The 19,928-nt window shown below is 39.6% G+C and overlaps 1 protein-coding gene across 1 annotated transcript in view; it reads right to left on the reverse strand.

The window, feature by feature from the left end:
- SEMA5A (sema domain, seven thrombospondin repeats (type 1 and type 1-like), transmembrane domain (TM) and short cytoplasmic domain, (semaphorin) 5A) overlaps nucleotides 1–19,928 on the reverse strand; it is a 372,837-nt gene that overhangs the window by 64,231 nt on the left and 288,678 nt on the right. Inside the window, exon 15 of the mRNA XM_011978059.1 lies at nucleotides 18,780–18,927. Coding sequence (XP_011833449.1) covers nucleotides 18,780–18,927 — 148 coding nt within the window. The remainder of the gene's footprint in view (nucleotides 1–18,779; nucleotides 18,928–19,928) is intronic.

Genomic DNA, 19,928 nt, shown 5'->3' on the forward strand with positions numbered 1-19,928 from the left:
GACTTTAACACAAAGGCTTCTAACCTTTCATCACTAAGTGTATTTGTGATAAGATTTTAATAGGTATCCTTCATAAGGTGAAAGCTCCCATTCACTCTATGAATTATTCACTCACAATTCATATTATGATGAGTGTTAAACTTATCAAATGTTTATTCTACATCTATTGAAATGATTGTAACTTTCTTTCTCTCTTAATCTTATCAACATAAAATGCATTATTTACAAGATTCTCCACTTGGTCACTATAAATATCATATTGTGAATATGAATATGTAAATATAAGTGAAATGTAAATATGTGTGTATACATGTGTAATTTATATTTAAAGCCTGATGAGTTTACTCTGTACAAGATTGTACAGTCTGTACAATGCACAAAAGAAGCCGTGTGAGAGCGTGGAAATTCAGCCAGAATCACCTCTTGTGCCCTGAGCCTTGACATAGGGCTCTCTGTGCCCAGAGGAAGGGGGCCAAGTCTTTGCACAAGAGCATGCTGGCTACCTGCCAAGACCTGAGCCTATGGTGTTGTGACCTCCAGCAGGGTAAACTTGTTCTACTTCACACAAAGGCACTTTACAGGATAGCAGTGCCTCTGGATGCCATTTATTTCTAATCCTCAGGCCCAACGCCATTTACCCAGTAACTCAAGCACTGGACATACTACCTTGGGTGAACCTGCTACAAAGGTCCTCACTTTCAAACGAATTTCCGTTTCCATCTGCTGATAGCTCTTTAACTTCTAGTGCCTTTCCCTACTCCTAAAGGTGGCCCTGGAAAATGCCATGAAAGTTTAAGTAAAGAAGAGAAAGATAATACAACTTAAAATGTTGAAAGAACTCTTCTCTGCATGTCTCCTTACAAATGCGATGACCGTTTGGGGACTTCCGGTGAAACTGCTTGATCTGTGCAGCTGGCCTCAAACCTGAAACAGACCGTTCTCCCTTAATCTGAATTCTGCCAATGCGTGTAACACAATGCCTAAGAAACTATTCACGGAGCAGTTACTTTATGCCAGGCACTGAGAATGTCCTGAGGATGCAATGAGGAACCAAGGAGACAGGGCACCGGCAGCTGGGGAGTTTGGAATGTCAAGCAATTCTCCAAGAGTATCCCTTGGTCCCTCATGCAGAAGCACAGGAAAGCCCCGGCATCACCAGCTTCCTCTCACTTCATGTTCACCAGTGACTTTACCCTACTATAGTTATGAGAACATGATTTATAATTTAAAGCTGTGCCAAGCAAATATCTGTCCTCCACTGAGATGTAAATGAAATGTCTGCAAAGTGTCCGGCTTGTAAAACCTCCTTTGGTAACCGGAGGCCTGTTGTAAGTAGTTACGTAGAAAGCTTATCATTTTTTACCTTGAGTGCTTAGGCTGGGAGTTAATTCAGATTCCTCTCAAACCAAGAAGGCAACAGCTGAGAGGTTCACAGTAAGCTCACAGTCATCCCTACTCAGAGGCCTCTGCTCCGCAAACAGCAGTGCTAAAGCAAGAAAGGGAAGTTACAAATTCTGTTGAGGGAAAATAAACCAAGTCTACTTAGAAAAATTTACAACATCCATTGATTACTTTTCTTTCCCCACAAAACATCAAGTAAAAGTTCGAAGCCAGTTGTCAGAATTTTAAAAATCCACAATTTCTATCAGAATGAAATGACGTTTCCCTTGTCCAGATTTATCGTCATACTGTAGATGTACAGATATACATGGGGTATATCTGAGAAAAACAGGGCTCTACAGAGCTGAAGATGACAATCCAGACAAGGAGAGAGCAGTGTAGGCCCTCAGAAGGTTGTGTAAAACATGTGCACCTGAGGAGAAGCCTGTCACATCCCTTCAGGGAGGCACACACATGGAAGCACCAGATTTGTGGTTTACAAAATTCAACATAAATCACAATGGGTCAGAATTATTTCTATTTCTAGTTTGAGACACGGGCTAAAAGACCCATTTGTTTTCGTGAGATTTGCAATTGAAAACATAACAACTGCACTGAAGACCCACAGGCCAACCCCTATTCTGTCATGTAAAGCATGAGGGCTCCTCAGTGGACACAATACGGCACCCTCAGGACTGTAAGCAAGCCACTACCACAACTCTAGGAAAACAACAGAGCCTCAGCCAATTCCAATGCCAACTCCTCTTGCTGAAACAAACGTCTTGGCATCACCATTTGTATGACAGTCCCGTTGAGCACTGACCTCCTGAAGTCTCAATAACCACCCAAGAAAACCCAGATGATGGCATGGGACTTCTTCAGAGAAGCCTGGCTCATGCACAAGGAGCTTAAAGTTATGAGCTTGACTCCTTCCATTCTTTGAACACCTGTGGCTTGCCTTCAACTATGATACTTTCTATCAGGCATCTGTATTATTTGCTCTTGGGATCTTTCTGATTCCAGAGTGAGAGCTCCTTAGGGTCAAGCTCAGCAAGTCAACCAGCTTCATATTCTACCGAGCTGCATCCTGAGTGGTGCCTCACACTCATGGTTGTTCAAGGCTTGTTGTGAGAGAACTAAGCTGGACTAGACGACTAGACTGCAGTTGATGTGCATGAGGTGCGGCATGGGAAATAAGACTGTATTTGATGAACATGCAGGATGATGGCCTGCAAAGGGCTCAAGGCCATTATGTTTATAATTTTATTTACAGGAGGAAGCTCAAATATTGGCATTTGTACAATTTTAAAGTATGAGATTCAGATTTCTTTTCTAATGAGGCTCTCTATATTAGTTACATGTGCTCAATTCTTGCCTGTGGGGGCCTGATAAGGTTCTGGAAGGTCACTGCCAAGTATTATCTAATATCAAACCCATTTTTAATGACTGTACACTATTACTGCAGGCACACGGATTTTCAATGCTAACATTTTACCATTTGGAGCAGCCTGGCAAAGCTAATTAGAAAGAATTTGAAATAATTTAAGAATATGAACAGGAAATGAGATGTTCATAAGCATATATCATCGAAAGAAAAGCTAAATGTGAACTAAGAGTAGCTCCATTTTAGCGTGAAGAATCTCTTTGAATAAGAACACAAAATGTGTTGCATTGTAAGAGGCAGTAGGAACGAACCCAAGAATAGACAAAAACAACATAATGCACAAGAATAATCACTTCGTCTGAAAAGGTGGTGACACTCATTTCCCAAATTGCCATTACCTTTAAAAAAAATACATTAAATAACTAGGTTCATTTATTCACTATCCTACTCTGCAAGGTGTTGAGAAAACAATAGTGAAGAAAATATTGTCCCTGATTGTAAAATCATAAAATGTCATTTTTTAAATAGTAGTAAGCTTTAAAACAAATTAGTTCATCTAATAGTGTAATGGAAATTTCCTCTTTGGAATTGAACTAAATCCAAGTTTACATAACTTATTTTGAAGAAACATCAACCTTAAATTTGAGTTTTTTAAGATTAGGAGTACTTACTAAGGTAAATAAATTGTAATAAGGAAGGAAGTTGTAACTAAAGTTGAAGCAATGATTGTGGAAAAGGAGAATATGGCTATACACATTTATCTGAAACCATAACATTATGTATGTATATACAATCAGACAGCTTGCCTCTTTTAGACAGTAAGATCAACATGTTTTCTTCCCTGTAAGAAAAAATAATTTAAAACATGATGTAACATTTTTTGAATTATTAATGGAGTTCTACTGTGTAAATTTTAACCCAAGAAAGTTGGTGCAGCTCTAATTATGCAACTGTGATAGCAAGCTAAAAGAACTGAATGGCCAGGCGCGGTGGCTCATGCCTGTAATCCCAGCACTTTGGGAGGCTGAGGCAGGTGGATCACAAGGTCAGGAGTTCAAGATCAGCCTGACCAATACAGTGAAACTCTGTCTCTGCTAAAAATACAAAAGTTAGTTGGGCGTGGTGGCAGGCGCCTGTAGTGCCAGCTACTCAGGAGGCTGAGGCAGGAAAATGGCTTGAACCCATGAGGCGGAGGTTGCAGCGAGCTGAGATCATGCAGCAAGCCGAGATCATGCCACCGCATTCCAGCCTGGGCAGCAGAGCGAGACTCTGTCTCAAAAAAATAATAATAATAAAATAAAATAAAATAAAATAAAAATAAACTGAATGACTGTGCACCCCCCATGCCTGGTACTCAAGCCCTTTCAGGAATGATGACTACTCACTCTCCAGATCTGTCACTTGCCGCATCCCTGTACACATCCTCTAGCCCACAACTGATTGTGCTTCCAGTGTTAGATGTGAATCCCATGTCCTTGGGTCCACAACCTGCACACAGAGCCTTTCAGGGAAGCTCCTCCTCTTAACTTGGCCGAATCCTGTCCGCACCGGTTGGTGCCTGTGACCCTCCAGCAAGGTCACTTCTCCCTCCTCATGTTCCACTCAGTGTTCTCTCATAATTGTTCTGATGGCATTTGTGACTTCCTTACTATTTAGCTATTTGAATTATGCTTTTTTCTCCTAAGCTAGAAAGTAGGCTCCTTGAGAAAGTTTACTGTATCCATCTACATGGGTCCTCTTGCACCAATTCTTTACACACAGTAGGTAGTCAACATGTTTTCATTGACTAAATATATAGATGAAAGATCTGAAAATTCTGTAAAGTACAGTACCACAGACATGAATCAGTCATTTAAGTCACTGAGAATTTTCTTTTCTTCCACACACAAAATTACTTCAAAATGAAGAGTATCATGTGAGATCACACCAAGCATTAGAGAAATTAATGATCAAAGATGATGCATGTAATAGGCAGAGTTTCTTTCTTCTTCAGTTTCAGATGTCAAGGCCTTATTACTGAAAGCTATTAGCAATTGCAAGAAGATAAGAGAAATAAACCAATTAAATGAGCTTCATAATGAAAACTGCCCAGCGAATGTCAGAGGCTCCTCTGAATGTCTGGATTCCATCTGTTTGCCTCTGCCACTTTGTCTCTCTATCTTTTGAGTTTGAGAGTCTTACCCTTCCAGAGCTTCTGACTTATGTGCAGAGCCCGAATAATTTTATAAGACAGATTTCACATTCCTTTCAGCCACTGTCATTTCTCCCACACGATGACATTAGAGGTCATTCAAGGGCTACTTTCTAATAATCTCAGGGCAATTTCATGGGATTAGGATAGATCGAAACAGATGTGGGCAACACTTTACGTCATGATAGAAACAAGATGCCAAATAATAGTGTGTGGATGTTACTTTCTCACACAGCATGGCTTATAAAATACTGCAGGAATGTGACATGCAATGGGAAGAGTGTTCTTTGCAACTCTTTCTTCCACAGTAGAACCTCAGGAGATTCTGCAAGTCAAATAGATCTTGGAAAAAAAAATATGCCATGGAGGGCAATGAAGAGACAAGTGTTCAGGAATGACAGTTACTATGGCACACCATCAGGCCACAGAGAAAGCCAGCTATTTATTTACTTACACTGACATATTTTGAAGACTTCTAAATGTAACCTTGTATTCCTCTTCAGAAATATTAACAAACTAACACAAGAACAGAAAACCAAACACTGCATGTTCTCACTCCTAAGTGGGAGTTGAACAGTGAGAGCACGTGGACATGGGGAGGGGAACATCACACACTGGGGCCTGTCGGTGGGGGTCGGGGGCTAGGAGAGGGATAGCATTAGGAGAAATGCCTAATGTAGATGGTGGGTTGATGGGTACAGCAAACCACCATGGCATGTGTATACCTATGTAACAAACCTGCACATTCATGTACCCCAGAACTTAAAGTATAATAAAAAAAGAAATATTCCGGCCGGGCGCGGTGGCTCAAGCCTGTAATCCTAGCACTTTGGGAGGCCGAGGCGGGCGGATCATGAGGTCAGGAGATCAAGACCATCCTGGCTAACACGGTGAAACCCCGTCTTTACTAAAAAATACAAAAAACTAGCCGGGCGAGGTGGCGGCGCCTGTAGTCCCAGCTACTCGGGAGACTGAGGCAGGAGAATGGCGTGAACCCGGGAGGCGGAGCTTGCAGTGAGCTGAGATCCGGCCACTGCACTCCAGCCTGGGCGACAGAGCGAGACTCCGTCTCAAAAAAAAATAAAAATAAAAATAAAAAAATAAAAAAAGAAATATTAACAAAACATATAAATATAGTAGCACCTGTTGTGCCTTTCTCGCATTCACATTGAAGAGTTCTGAACTAGGCTCCAGTTCTTAAAAACTTTTAGGATTACTAAAGGGAGAGTGCTTGGGAAGAAAGAAACAATGGAATCTGTAAAAAATAGTCAATGTTTTAAAATAATTTTTCACACTCCAACATCTGTTGTTTCTTCTTTAATTACAAGTTGCCTCGAAAATTATTATGTGTGCAAGTTGTTTTAACAACTGAAATGACACATGCTCAATGATACCATTGGAGGCACTCAGATGAAATAATTTCAAAATGGAAACTACAAATCTTAAGCAAAACACAAATTAAAACATATTGTTGATATAATTAAGCATTTCTGTCACTTCTACCAAAGGAAGCATGGTTTGCCATGAGGCAAACCAAACAAGTATAATGCAATCAAAACATATTTTGAAAGTCTTTGGCTGCATTTGTATAAACATGTGAACTGTTCCTATAGCATACCCCATTCTTGTTCATTGAACATTGGTATTAAGATTATATTGTATATTGAGAATAATGCTACAGTGAACGTGGGAATGCAGATGCTTTACAAGGTAGTGATTTAATTTCCTTTGGGTATATGCCCAGAAGAGGGCTTGTAGGGTCCTACGGTAATTCTATTTTTAATTTTCTGAGGAACCGCCACACTGTTTTCCATGCTGGCTGTACCAGCCTACATCCCCACCAAGAGAGGACAGTCTACATTCTCCACACCCTCACCAGCACTTGTTATCTCTTGTATTTTTATAGTACCTGTCCTAACAGGTGTAAGGTGACGTCTCATAGTGGTTTTGATTTGTATTTTCCTGATGACCAGTGATCTTGAGCACCTTTTCATGTACCTTTTGGCTATTGTTATGTCTTTGGAGAAGTTTCTTTTCAAGTCCCTTGACATTTCTTAATTGGGTTATGTATATTTTTTATTTTTGGTATCAAGTTGTATGAGTTTTTTATATACCTTGGATATTAATCCCTTATCTGATATATACTTTGCGAATATTTTTCCCAACATGTAGGTTGCCATTTCATTCAGGAACAACTTAAGTGTCTATCAGTAGATAAATGGATAAAGAAGCTGTGGCATACACACACACACACACACACACACACACACACACAGTGGAATATTATACAGCCTTAAAAACGAGATCCTATGACTTGTCACAACATGGATGGATGTGGCACACATTATGCTAAATAAAATAAACCAAACAAAGCAAGAGAAATAATGCATTATCTCACTTAGATGTGAAATGTAAAAAACAGAAGGTCTCATATATGGAGAGAGAAAATAAAACAGTGGTTACTAGGTTGGCAGGAGAGTGCAGGAGGAATGAGGAGATATAGGTCAAATAACACAAAGTGGCCAATATGTAGAATGAACACCTTGAGAGATCTAATGTATAACATTAGGAATATAGTTAATGATGGTGCATTGTATTCAGAAATTTGCTAAATGAGTAGACTGTATGAGTAGCTGTTTTTTCATCACAGAGAGAAAAATGGGTAACTATGAGAGAAGGTGGATACATTAATTTGTTCCACTATAGTAATCATATGACTATATGTACCTTTTAACATCATGCTGCATATCTTAAATATACACAATAAAATTTACTTTAAAAAGAGAGGGGAAAAAGTATACTGTGAACAGTAGCATCAACACATCAAAACAACGTAAATAATAAACTGGTACCCAGAGCACTTTGATTTAAGCCTCACAAGTAGTAATACTGCCCCAGGTTTAAGTAAAGACCACACTTCCCTTATTTACCCTGGTATCCCTGAGTCCATCACAGGGTAGAAACTTACTCTTTATTAAATAAATGGTGGGATAAAATGGGTAAAAAAACCAAGATGCTCAGATTCTAGGTACAGAGTGTGAGCTCAGGTAAACCTCGCTGAATACTATGATGTATGCAGGGCTTTTGAACCCGAACAAACCAAGTGAAGACCACGCTATAAGCACCACAGTCAATTAAGAAGATGAAAATATCTTTTGAGCAGACGTATGTCTCTGCAGCTTTTTGTCGAATTCTCTATTCACTTCATTTTAGAAAGGTGTTGGAAATGAGTCTGCAGAGGCAATATGCTGGCCTCTACAACATGGAACCTACAACATGGAACCTACAACGGGCGATGGCTCAGGTGATCTCCACCATTTCTGTATGTTGGATGAGCAGAGCTAATATCAAATAGACCCACAGGTTTCAGATTGGGATCCTGGGGTGGTGAGAGTGTTACTCTCACTCAGTCATAGCCCAAGTGCCACATGGCATGAAAATATCTCCTGGAACCATGGCCCAGCCTGTACAGCAAGGTGATGGGCTGAAATAGAATTTTGAAAGGGAGAATGAGCTATACAAAGATGCAAATGAATACAAGAGCCCAGCCTTGACGCTACAAGTTGCACATCACAAAAAGAAGTACTTGGCTGCTGGTAAGAGGGACAACATTAGTACATCACCTAAGTTGGCTGGATGGCCAAATCTCTTTTTAAAATATATGGGCTGAGTGTGCTGGCTCATGCCTATAATCCCAGCACTTTGGGAGGCTGAAGCAGGTGGATCACTTGAGGTCGGGAGTTCAAGACCAGCCTGGCCAACATGGTGAAACCCCATCTCTACTAAAAACATAAAAATTAGCTGAGTGTTACTCAGCTACTCAGGAGGCTGAGGCAGAAGAATCACTTAAACACGGGAAGCAGAGGTTGCAGTGAACTGAGATCATGCCACTGCACTCCAGCCCGGGCAACAGAGTGAGACTCTGTCTCAATAAATAAATAAACAAATAAATAAATAAATAAGAAAAATATGAACAAGGAACACTACTCAAGGAGACCACTGTCTTCTAATTTCAATAGCAAGTGCTTGGTAGAATCAGAAGTAGACAAGGTGAGCTACAGAAATTGACCAAAAACATGTGTCCAATTTGAAGGGAACATTTAATTGACTGAAAGGCCCAATGAGTGTTCTTTATGGATGATCAATTGATTAGCCCCAATCTGTCAGCAAGACCACAATCAAAGACTGAAGACGCATTTGGAAAAGGATATCGTCTGATTGTTTTTAAATAAGCTCCTATTAAGACTTTAAATTTAGAGAGTTACTCTTAATTACTCATTTTTAACAGTTAAAAATCTGACATTTAAAAAACCAGAGACATGGGTTCCATATGACTGAGTTTGTTATGCCTTCAAAAGAATCTGTTCATTCTGCATGTACTATCTACTCATGTAGGCCTATAAAACATTTTTTAAATTGTGGCCATTTAGTAGAAATTGTTACAATTTAAATATCATTATTGTGTCTCCATATATAAGTTCTGGTTATTTTAATATCAAGTATTGAATAATCTTTATCATGGAATTTGTTGGAAAGTTATAAAGGAAAAATTGTGTATGTGTGTGTATGTAATTTAAGTCACTTTTACAGTAGAAAATCTCTTCATGAAAACTTCTTTCAATTAACTTTGCAATCACTGTATTTGAATTATTGTAGGCATAAAAATTTTTAAAACCATAGAAATGTACAGCAGAGTCTTCCAACATTATAAATAAAACATTTTGGTGAAATATTCCAGATCTCCATACCAACCGCAATTTCCAGAGATTGTTGATGATTATTTGTATGTCCTAGAGGCAGACTCTTGATGGATTAATTTCTATAATCCATCATTTTTCTTTTCTCTCCATCTGTGCCATACATCATTCTTAAACTTGATTGAGAAACTTTCAGTGCTAAATTTTAGAAAACTTATACTTTTGTGGCCATCTGCTGTACCACTCAATTTTGTGTACTGATATTAACTTTTTCAAAAAGCTTAAGCCTCCTTTAACAACATGTGGCATTTTCACTCTGACAATCTTTCATATTTGCAAGGTCTTCGCTGAGATAGTTTATAAAAAAAAAAGAAAACAAACTTTGCATTCCCATGTTTGTGAAGATATAATATCCAGTTTCAGCAAGGGGGATCAATTATTCCCTTTGCGGAAGAATATTGGGAAATACAAGTGAACGCATTTTACAACCAAAATGCAATGGAAGAGTTCTGATTGCAACCTTCTTCATAAAGGTCAAGGTCATCTCTTTAGTTTTTGTGGAAATGGGTTACATGAAAATCCTAGATCATCGCCCCCAGATACAGCAATTGTTAAGGAGGGTCATGTCTTCCCCATGGCTACTGAACGGTATTTGAAGGGTAGCTTCCATAAAGGGGAGGGGAAAGACAAAGCAGTCATAATGATTTTGACTCAAACTAGCTGAAGCCACCAGAGATTTGATTTCACACATCAGCCTGTGCCCAACACAGGTAGATTTTGGGGAGAGGAGCCCCTTGGTGTCCTTAACTCTGTCTCCCTGCTTTGCTCCTGTCCTCCTCCTCCCTGACCTAGCTACTCTCAAGGCTGCCAGCTAGTGGGCAGCAGCTCCAGCTTCACTCCCAACATTCTGTGTGCAGAGAAAGAAAGGGCCTTTCCTTCCTGTATCTCTCTTATGGAGACGAGAGAACCTTTCCAGAAACATGACTTTTCTTTCATGTGTCCCAGGCAAGAATGGGTCCACACAACGGAGAAACCCTGTGCTAAATAAATATGCCTGGCAGAAAGTAGAGTGCCATCTGGCCCAATAATCAGCATCCATGGCTATGTGATGACTGGGAGGTTCTCACTAGTCCACGGGATCTGTAAGGCAGGAGAGTCCCAGATTCTGTTTAACCCCAATTATTGGACTGTAGCCTCAGAAATCCTTTTCTCATTGGTCCGTTCTAGCGTGGTCAGGATTTGTTGTCACAAACCCAGGAGTAGTATGTGCTTTTGGGGCCGCACAGCCCCTCAGCCTTCTGTGGCCCAGCTGTGGGCAATGTGGTGGTCAGTACTCTGCCAGACACATCCACCTGGGGCACACGCCTTCCTTCCTGTGGCTTTCCATGTTAGGAGTCTTCTCTGAAGCCCCAGGAGACTGCTGGGTTAGTGAAGGTGCAGCCTGGGTGCATCCTCATCCAATGGTAGCTGTGAAGGTGGCACATTCCCGAGAGGCATCTGCAGGCTTCTCAGAAAATCAGTTCTGCTGCCCACAGCAGTGATCTTGGTGACAAACCCTAATAGGAGCTTTTCCCTCTTTCCTGCCTTACCCCCTCATGCTCCCCACCTGCTGCTGTCGACTTATATATAAAACCACCTATCCTAAGCCCTTGTCTTGTCTCAAAATCTACTTTAAACAGGGGTCAAGCTATGATGCCAGACTTGTCCCTCTCAGCTCATATTCCCATGATGAAGAATGTAGTCCAAAATAAAGGTTGGGATCCTATATGTCTCTGAGGCTTTGAAGAACACACTGAGTTTGTATGCACTCAGTTCAGGGCCAGCGTGGCAGCCAGGGTGCGCTGCCCTTTTTCAGAAGTGCTACTCACATCTTCATAAGATTTAACACTCCCTTTGGAATTCTGCAGTGCACAACCTGCACAACTGTATGCAGTGCTTTTGGGGGAGAAAGTGAAAAAAAAAAAAAAAAAGGAGAAAGATGGGCATCACTCCTCAGATGCATCTGGATATCTAGGGCTTCCCCAAGGTTTCTTGCGTTCTTCTGGACCCTCAGTTGCATGCACATTCTGAAGCCACCAGGGGTTGTCTCAATAAGTGATTAACTGTTTGCTAACTATTAATAGTTAGAACCATTCACTTTATCAAATCTCGTATGGGTCATATTTAGCTGGATACAACAAACCTCTATCAGCTCATTAGTGTTCAAGTTAATCTTATGAAAACTACAGTCTTTAACCTTTTCAATTACTTATCAAAGATTAGATGAGGCCACACAGTGTAATGGGGAACAAGCAGGCCACCATTACAAATGCCTGGCTTTGAGGCTGGCAGCACTTCCTACAGGCTGGGCCATCTCGCCTCTTTGCTCCAATTTCTACATCTATAAGTCGGTTATGCTAATAACAATACTACGTCATTGGATTGTTGGGAGGAATTCCTCACCAATTCCCTAAGAAGTACTTTAAATGATACCTGGCATGTAAAATTATAATGACAGATGATGATGGTGATGAAGAATATTATTTTTATCTATAAAAATTCTGCATGCTTTCAGTGGAGTTAGAGTCAACTATTTTATGTATTTCTTAAACTTTATTTTAGAAAATTTCCTTTCTAGGATTATAAAATGGTATTTTCATGAACAATGGATAAACTGAGTTGTATCTAATCCAGGTCCACTGGCTTTTTAACGTAAGAACAGCTTCCAGCCACATCAATAAGTAGGCCATACAAACAGCCAACTATCTGTATAGGGTCTGCACCAGTATCCTATTCAACAGTAGTCTGTATGAATACCTTACTATTCACATAGGGTCGGCATCAGTGAGGTTTCAGGGGTATTGTTAAGGGCAGCAAATGAACTTTTGGAAATGGTTCCAGGCCCAAAGTAAAATAACAATCCTTTAACAAACACATATAATTTAATGTGAGCCGTAATGTTCAAGTATCCACAGCTTAGTATATGGTGGGATGACATTGCCCAAACATAACCAAATAAACAAAAATAAGTGAATAAGGAGGGCACTTTTCATGTATCTCTTCATAACAACCCGCCTGCCATCTAAGGCAGGACTATGAATCTCCAGGAAGCCACTGTTCAAAAATGAGGACACACCAAATATGAATACAAAGGAAACTAACGATTACAAATAAACAAGCAGCCAATTTTAAAACAGCTTGTTCAATTGTACAAATGTCAATCATCTCTCTCAGGCTACCTTTCCTGTATATTTTTTGACAAAAGGAAGTGCCAGCTGTCTCACTTGAATAAAAGTACATACCACTGCGGAGGTTGTTACGCTCTTGAAAATACTTTAGTACTAAAAATTAAATGGGGAAGGAGATATAATTTTTTACAGTCTAGGAAGACGGGAAATGAGTATTTCTAAAACCCACAGGAAAACATTGTCCATGGAGTATTAAGATGCTGCTCACCTGATACCAGTCAAATAGGAAACTTACAGATAAAATTATCCCAGAAATCAAAATTCTATCAGAGTCTAGTCAGATATACGACAAAGATGCTCAGAAAATGTTTTACAAAATAGATCCTGAAAAATACAGTTTTTATACCATTAAATTATTTATACTTACGAAAACACTAGCATTGTCGTAAGTTAAAACTAAAACATTTCTCGAAATGAAACTACAAAAATCATCTACAGTTTGCTTTAGATATCACCAATTAAGAACAATATAATAATTAAAATTTATACAAAAATATTTACAACAAGCATGTGGTTTGTAGAAAAATCCTGAACATGGATTCAGAACCCTAATTCTGAATAAAAGCAGCAATATTAGGCAGATGAGGCTACATGCAGCTCATACTTTTTAAAAAGTGCGTAACATGTGAGCCTCAAATAGTTTTTGTCGTATTAGTGAGGTTGTTTAAAGTTGGGCTTACACACACATTACTGGCCAGAGGCAAATACAGCTGAGACTGCTGAGAAATACGACTGGAGCTACAACAAATAGAAAATATGCCTGTTTGGGGCTTTTGAATGGTCTTGTTTCATGGGTATGAGGTATTAGATCTTTCCCATTAATTTCACTGTTCTTGTTCCTGTACTTCCTGAGGGAGATACAGCATCCTGGATTGTCTCAGGACCCCTGAGTGGAAAGACCTGGATCCGGGGTCTTGCTGTGTCCAGCTGCAGGGTTTTTGGGTACCTAACCGGTTTTCTATAGGTCTTGACTTTCTCATTTGGAAAATCAGGAAAACACGTGACGACCTTCCCCAAAGCATTCTGCAGACCCTAATGTGCTACAGAAAAATGTGGTATTTTGTAATGTCTGTCATTATTTTCATATGTCACAACCTCTTTAAACTTCCAATGGTCAGGTTTCATTTGCTCTGAAGATTATCCCTTGTGCCATTATTTGACACAAACAAATGTTAGTGTGTTATATCAACTCTGATTGACCCTCACAGAATCCCTTTTGACAGCATATATTGATTATAATGTCTTTCTTCTTGACCTTTCCAGGCTTTCTGTGGTCTGGTTCCTTTGTATCTAGGAAATAAATATCTACCCTATGCTTCCTGTTGCTCTCTTAAATCATAGCTTTTGGTCAATTGTTTCATACTTTACATGATATTTCAGTAAGAAATATAGTGCTGGAAATACTAAGTCTGTTGTTCTTTGTAAATTATTTTTTGCTGTATCTGACGCTGTCTTTAGCTCTGACATAGCAAAAAAGTAATTTAAATCTGCTAAACCTTTGAGGAAATTTTGAGTTGCATCAATTTAAGAACTAATTCTACGTATACAAAATAATATTTTATATCTTTCTTCCTTTCATGTGTCGTAATTTTCAGCCAAAATGTAGAGTTAAGATTTGTGTTATGAGTTTATCTTCGATTAATTCCTATGCTCAGAATGATCTCCTAATAGTACTCTTATGGTTGGCTAAAATGATCACAATATGATAAAAATCAAGAATGTAAATCAAGAGAAGAGCTATAGAAAGACAAAAAGCTCCTCTTTCTTTTAAGCTACACTTCAACCTAAATAGGAGTAAAGAAAAGTAAGGCTTATCATTTATCACTTAACATTGGGCAAATAAATTATGCAAATGGAGTTGTGCTATTAAATTCTATTTGTGCCCAGAGGACCAGTTCTCAAATGCTGGTCCAGTCCCCCACTGGCAACTTGCTACTGGGCAAGTTCATTAATCTTTCTCAGGCTGATTTTTTCCATCTCCAAGCAGAGGTAATAATGAAAACTGCCTTGCAGGGATACAGAGAGAATAAACATAATAAATTTTAATTACTCTTAGTGTAGTGCATGGCATGTAGTAGGCACTCAACAAAAGTTATTTTATGATGTAATACAGGATTTTGGGCTATCATTAAATATTAACTCCAGTATGTGTAGTTATAACTTAATTTCAATATTTAATTTGACATCACCTAGTAAGTCGGGATTTGCAAAGCTTCATCCAACAAGAATTGTTACAGTTACTATTGTCAAAACAGGGTGAAAAGGAAACACACATATGACGGTGATAATCATTTCTATTTTATAAATGTCTATGTTAGACTTGGCACTGGGCTAGGATATATAGAAATATTAGGTACTATATGTAATCTTCTAAACAGCTTTGTCATTCAAGTGTTCATGCTTCATATTTCATTTGAAAACCACCGTGTGGAGAAGTAGAACAGCAGGTCAAATCTCACAGTGACTCAGAGGCAGAGCCCCTCTGACCCACCATCCTGCTCCTCCCACCCACTCGGTGAAGTCACAGGCATGAGGGGCTGAGACACAGACCTGGGGAGCAGCAGCAAGGACCAGAGGACCCCAGGCTGCTATGGGTTTAGCCTACTTGGAAGTGGGGAGTAAGCATCTGTTTTTTAAGTGTCTCATTCTGAGCTCATCGGAGCTATCAGCCACCAGGGAGGGACATTTGCTAGAAGTGGTCCCTCAATCAGTGGAACACATGTGCCCCAGGGTCTAAAGAAGGAATGCCAGGGTCAGGGTCCAGAGAAGGAAGGCCAGGGTCACAGAATCATCAATTTCAGGGTCTGGCCCTGCATTTTGCAGAGCAAGACAGAAGCCCAGAGGGCAGTGAGTGTATCTCAAGTTCACAAAGTGACAACACAAGATCCAGCTCCTCCATCTGTGTCTGTCAATAAGCTCCCCAAACTAACCCAAGGCTCCGGAGTTACCCAAGCTTTCGACATTGAGCAACTTACAAGTAGGGATTCGTGGAGAGAACTAATAGCTCTTGGCAAGGGTCCTTCACTGCCTCTTTATTGAGATTCAGATAAAGGCTTGGTGACTTAGTCTAAGACAAGGACATAGAAATTTCACAAGTGAAGCTGGGAAAATCCTTTCATGAAATTTCAGCTTTAAAGTATTGGCAGAAGCAAAGATTCTTGAGTCTTTTCTAACCGATGCATACTTGAACTTGAAATAATCAATTCTTTCTTTTTCTATAAGCTGTTATAATAATCAGGAAATTCAGGTTGTTATACTTTCCACAAACATGTTCTGTATTGTGTAAATGACATTTCACTAGCTGACTCCCATTTTTAATAAGATGGAGTTCAGAGAAGCAGCTGAAGCCCATGGAAAACAATGAAAGAAATGAGACTAGGAAGGAGCACTCAAACGTGAGACCTGCCAGACCTTACGGATGGCGCCCTCCTTGATACAGGAGCTCTGGGTAGGAAAAACCATCACCACCTTCTCCAAGGATGATGCTGAGACTCAGAAGTGTCACCTCTTCTTATCCAGTCACACACTGGCAAGCAGATGGTCACTTCATGACTCAAAAATCAATACTTTTTTTATACTTAGCGCTACTATCTTGATATTAGAACTCAATAAAAGCCAAACCCTTTGTGGCCAAAGATTTATGAACCGCAGCTAGAATATGAAGACCAAAAATGTTGCTTTAGCTAGGTAACTATCATTTTTAAATCAACGTCTTAGGAATTCAACTGATAGTATAGATCCTGCAAACAATCCAAAGAAACTGAGTCCTTCCTCTCTACTGCTTGCATTCCTCAATTGGTGTGAGCTGGCATTCCTGCCTTAGGACAGACAGAAACCAAAAAGCATGGGAGAAGCCACGTCAGAAGAAAAATAAATAGACTTCTACCAATGAGAAGTAGATTGCTCCTCATTGCCGCAATAACACCTTCCTAGAAGTAGACTACCCAAAGGCTAAGTTTGGTGGTAAAAACAAAAAGAAAAACAATCCCTTAAATTTGCTAAAAAGTGACAATAGTCTCTTTGGAGACATATGTATTTTTCTGGGTTTGAAAGCAGCAGTTACATTTGTTTCATGAACTGTAATTCTGTAATAAAGCAATAAATACATTGATATTTTAGAAAGACCTTCAATGTTTACATTTAAAATCAGATGTATGTCACACATACACACATATTACAGTAACTACATAAAAGTGCTACATTCTTGCTTAATATAATTTTTTCGTTCATTAAGCTATATTTGAAGGTAACTATAAAAGTCAATTAACAATGAGAAAATTAATGATGTGGACTGTTTTCTGAATTTTTCACACTGCAATATATTTAGAAACTAAGGTGTGAGATCAACCCAGATCATCCATTCCTGTGGTTTCCCAGCAAATGAGACAAACCTCGACATGGCAATGCAGACCTCAGTGGGCACACATCATGCCACCAGGAACAAAACATGACATTCTTCAGCAAAACAGAAAGTTACCCCATTTGAATGGTTTTTCTAGAACATGTGAGTGTTCATAAATTTGCCATTTTAAAATTATTTAAGATAAATAGTTTTAAATGTCAGCATCTGAAATATCAATAAATATATATCTTAATGAAGATTTCTCATAGTCTACAGTTAGTTCAGGCTGATCTGGAAAGAACTGTCTTTATAATAAGTACTAGATTATATGAGAGTTATGACAATATCTTTTCCAGTGTGAAGAGGAAGAAATCTAATTGTAATTTCCAATAACAGAAATCTCCTTGGGTCTGGTGTAATATCTGACAAAGCACCTCATAACCCTCTTCCTGTCTCTGAATTTCCCAAGCATATCTCGGCTATGTGGTTTTTGCATGTCACAAAAGCAGGCTTTACAGCAGCATATAAACATTGCTCAGCCTCACGAACCAAAGGATAAAGAGGCTGCAAAGGCCAACCGGAAAGATCAGTGAGGAAGGAATTCAGCTAGACCTTCTCGTGCTGAGCTTCTCCATCAAAACTTTTGCTACTGTCTGTGTCCACTCTGTGGAGCCAGCACCAGGGGCAGGCAAGTGAGGGAAAATGCTGTTACTCTTACAGAAGAAGCAGGAAGAGCCAAAGTAAGCCTTTTGAAAAGAGCCTGCCCAAGTGAAATTTTGTTTGACAGTTTAAAGTGTTAAAAGAAACATAAACTGCAAAGGCAGATTTTTTTATTCTCTCTGCATTGGCACCAACTTGCTCTAACAATGGCTCCATATAGTTTCTCAGTCCCCAGGGTGTATCTGGTTCATCCCACAGTGTTCTATACCTTGGTGTAGGCCTGGCATGGAATAATATTCCATGTCCCAAACCAAATAGAGTGTCCATATACAAGCAGGCTGAAGGCTTGTCACTCAGAAATCAGAACAGAAAAACTCCTGGGATAGTTGATCCCATGTGTGAATATTTAATTCACGAAGCCTCCAAGCTACTCTGAATTTCCAGTATTTTCACCAGATATTCTAATTAAATTGAAAAACTTGCATGATTTTGCAATCTAGTGCTTGACCATGTTGTGTTTACAGAGCACTTAGTGTTTGCAGAACATCTAGTGTCTGCCAAGAATCTAATGTTTGCAGAAGATCCAGTGTGTGAGAGGACCTAATACCTTCAAAGCATCTATTGTAGGGGGAGCATCCAGCGTCTGGACATGTCATATTTATAGAGCATTTAGTATCTGGAGAGCATAAAGTGTGTGCAGAGCTTCTGGCATGTACAGAGCACCTGGTGTGTGAGACCACTTAGTGTTCGCAGTGTACCAAGTATGTGCAGAACCCCTAGTGTGTGCAGAACATTTATTGTTTGCAGAACCTCTAGTGCGTGCAGAGCATTTTGTGTGTATTGAGTCTGAATTCCTGGTTCTGGATTGTGAGCTGGGTGTGAGAAGGAGGCTACTCACCACATTGCAGCCTGCACAGTCAGGCCCATTCTCACAGGTCCTGCGGCGAGCTTGAATGCCACCCCCGCACTGGGCTGTGCACCGTTCCCAAGGACCCCAGCCTGTCCAGAACATGTGTGGGGGACATAGCAAATGTTCATTGCAGTACCTGTAATGAGGAAACCGAAAGAAAAAGGAAACTAATTAGTGCCACTTGAAACCACCAACGTTTCCATCTCCATCCCTGCGGCAGATGTTGAACCCATGGGCATGCTCTGCGTGGGGGAGCTTTTTGTATTTTGAGCAGTTGCACCATACAGAAGGCAGATGTGGTGCTGGCCATGCTGTGTGTGCACAGACAATGGGATGCGCGGCAGACAGTGAAGAAAATGCTAAACTCACAATGCAGGATGGATCTTCCTGTGCAGCCAATTAAAGGAAAAACAAACAAAACCCTTCAAACAGACACCCAAAAATAAGAGTATACAGAAAATATCTAGGTAGGGCATTTATCTTCTGAACATAAACATTGAAAGATAAAGCAGATTACAAATACAAAGTCAGCATAGCTTTACTTTGGAATCCCTTTCTCATTCTTGAATCAAATCAGCCCATAGTTCTATTAGGATAAGCTAAAGAAAAGTTAAAGCATGGGATTAGCATGAAGGCCCATGCTATATATTGCTTAGGCTGTTCTACTTTTAAATTTATTTGTAGGCTCTCAGAATAATGCCAAACAATTTAAAAGACCACTCATTATTCAAAAAGAATTGAATTATTATAGCTTTACAAACATTAGTTCAAGTTTTTAGTGTTTGAATACACTTCTATACTTCTACATATTTTGCCAAATGTCAGCCAAATAGCCAAAGCCTCCTTTATCCTTATCATGAGTCACATTTCTCTTCAATTTTTAACACTGCAAGTGAAATGAAGTGAAGTGAGGAAACCAAACAAACAAAAAACGAAAAGGAAACAGCCTGGCATTCTACAGATTACAGATCATAGAAAGGAAGAGGTTACTCTGAACAGCAGCAAATGCAGCGAGACACACTCGGCGATTAATAGTCCATCTACGAAGCCCAAATTCCCAAATTTACCTTCTAGAGAATACTAGAATGCACAACTTTTTCTCATGTCCTCCTCTCTTGCCAGGCCATCTGCCTTAAG

This window comes from Mandrillus leucophaeus, unplaced genomic scaffold, assembly GCF_000951045.1.
Source record: "Mandrillus leucophaeus isolate KB7577 unplaced genomic scaffold, Mleu.le_1.0 Scaffold188, whole genome shotgun sequence".
In the NCBI taxonomy this organism is placed as follows: Eukaryota; Metazoa; Chordata; class Mammalia; order Primates; family Cercopithecidae; genus Mandrillus; species Mandrillus leucophaeus.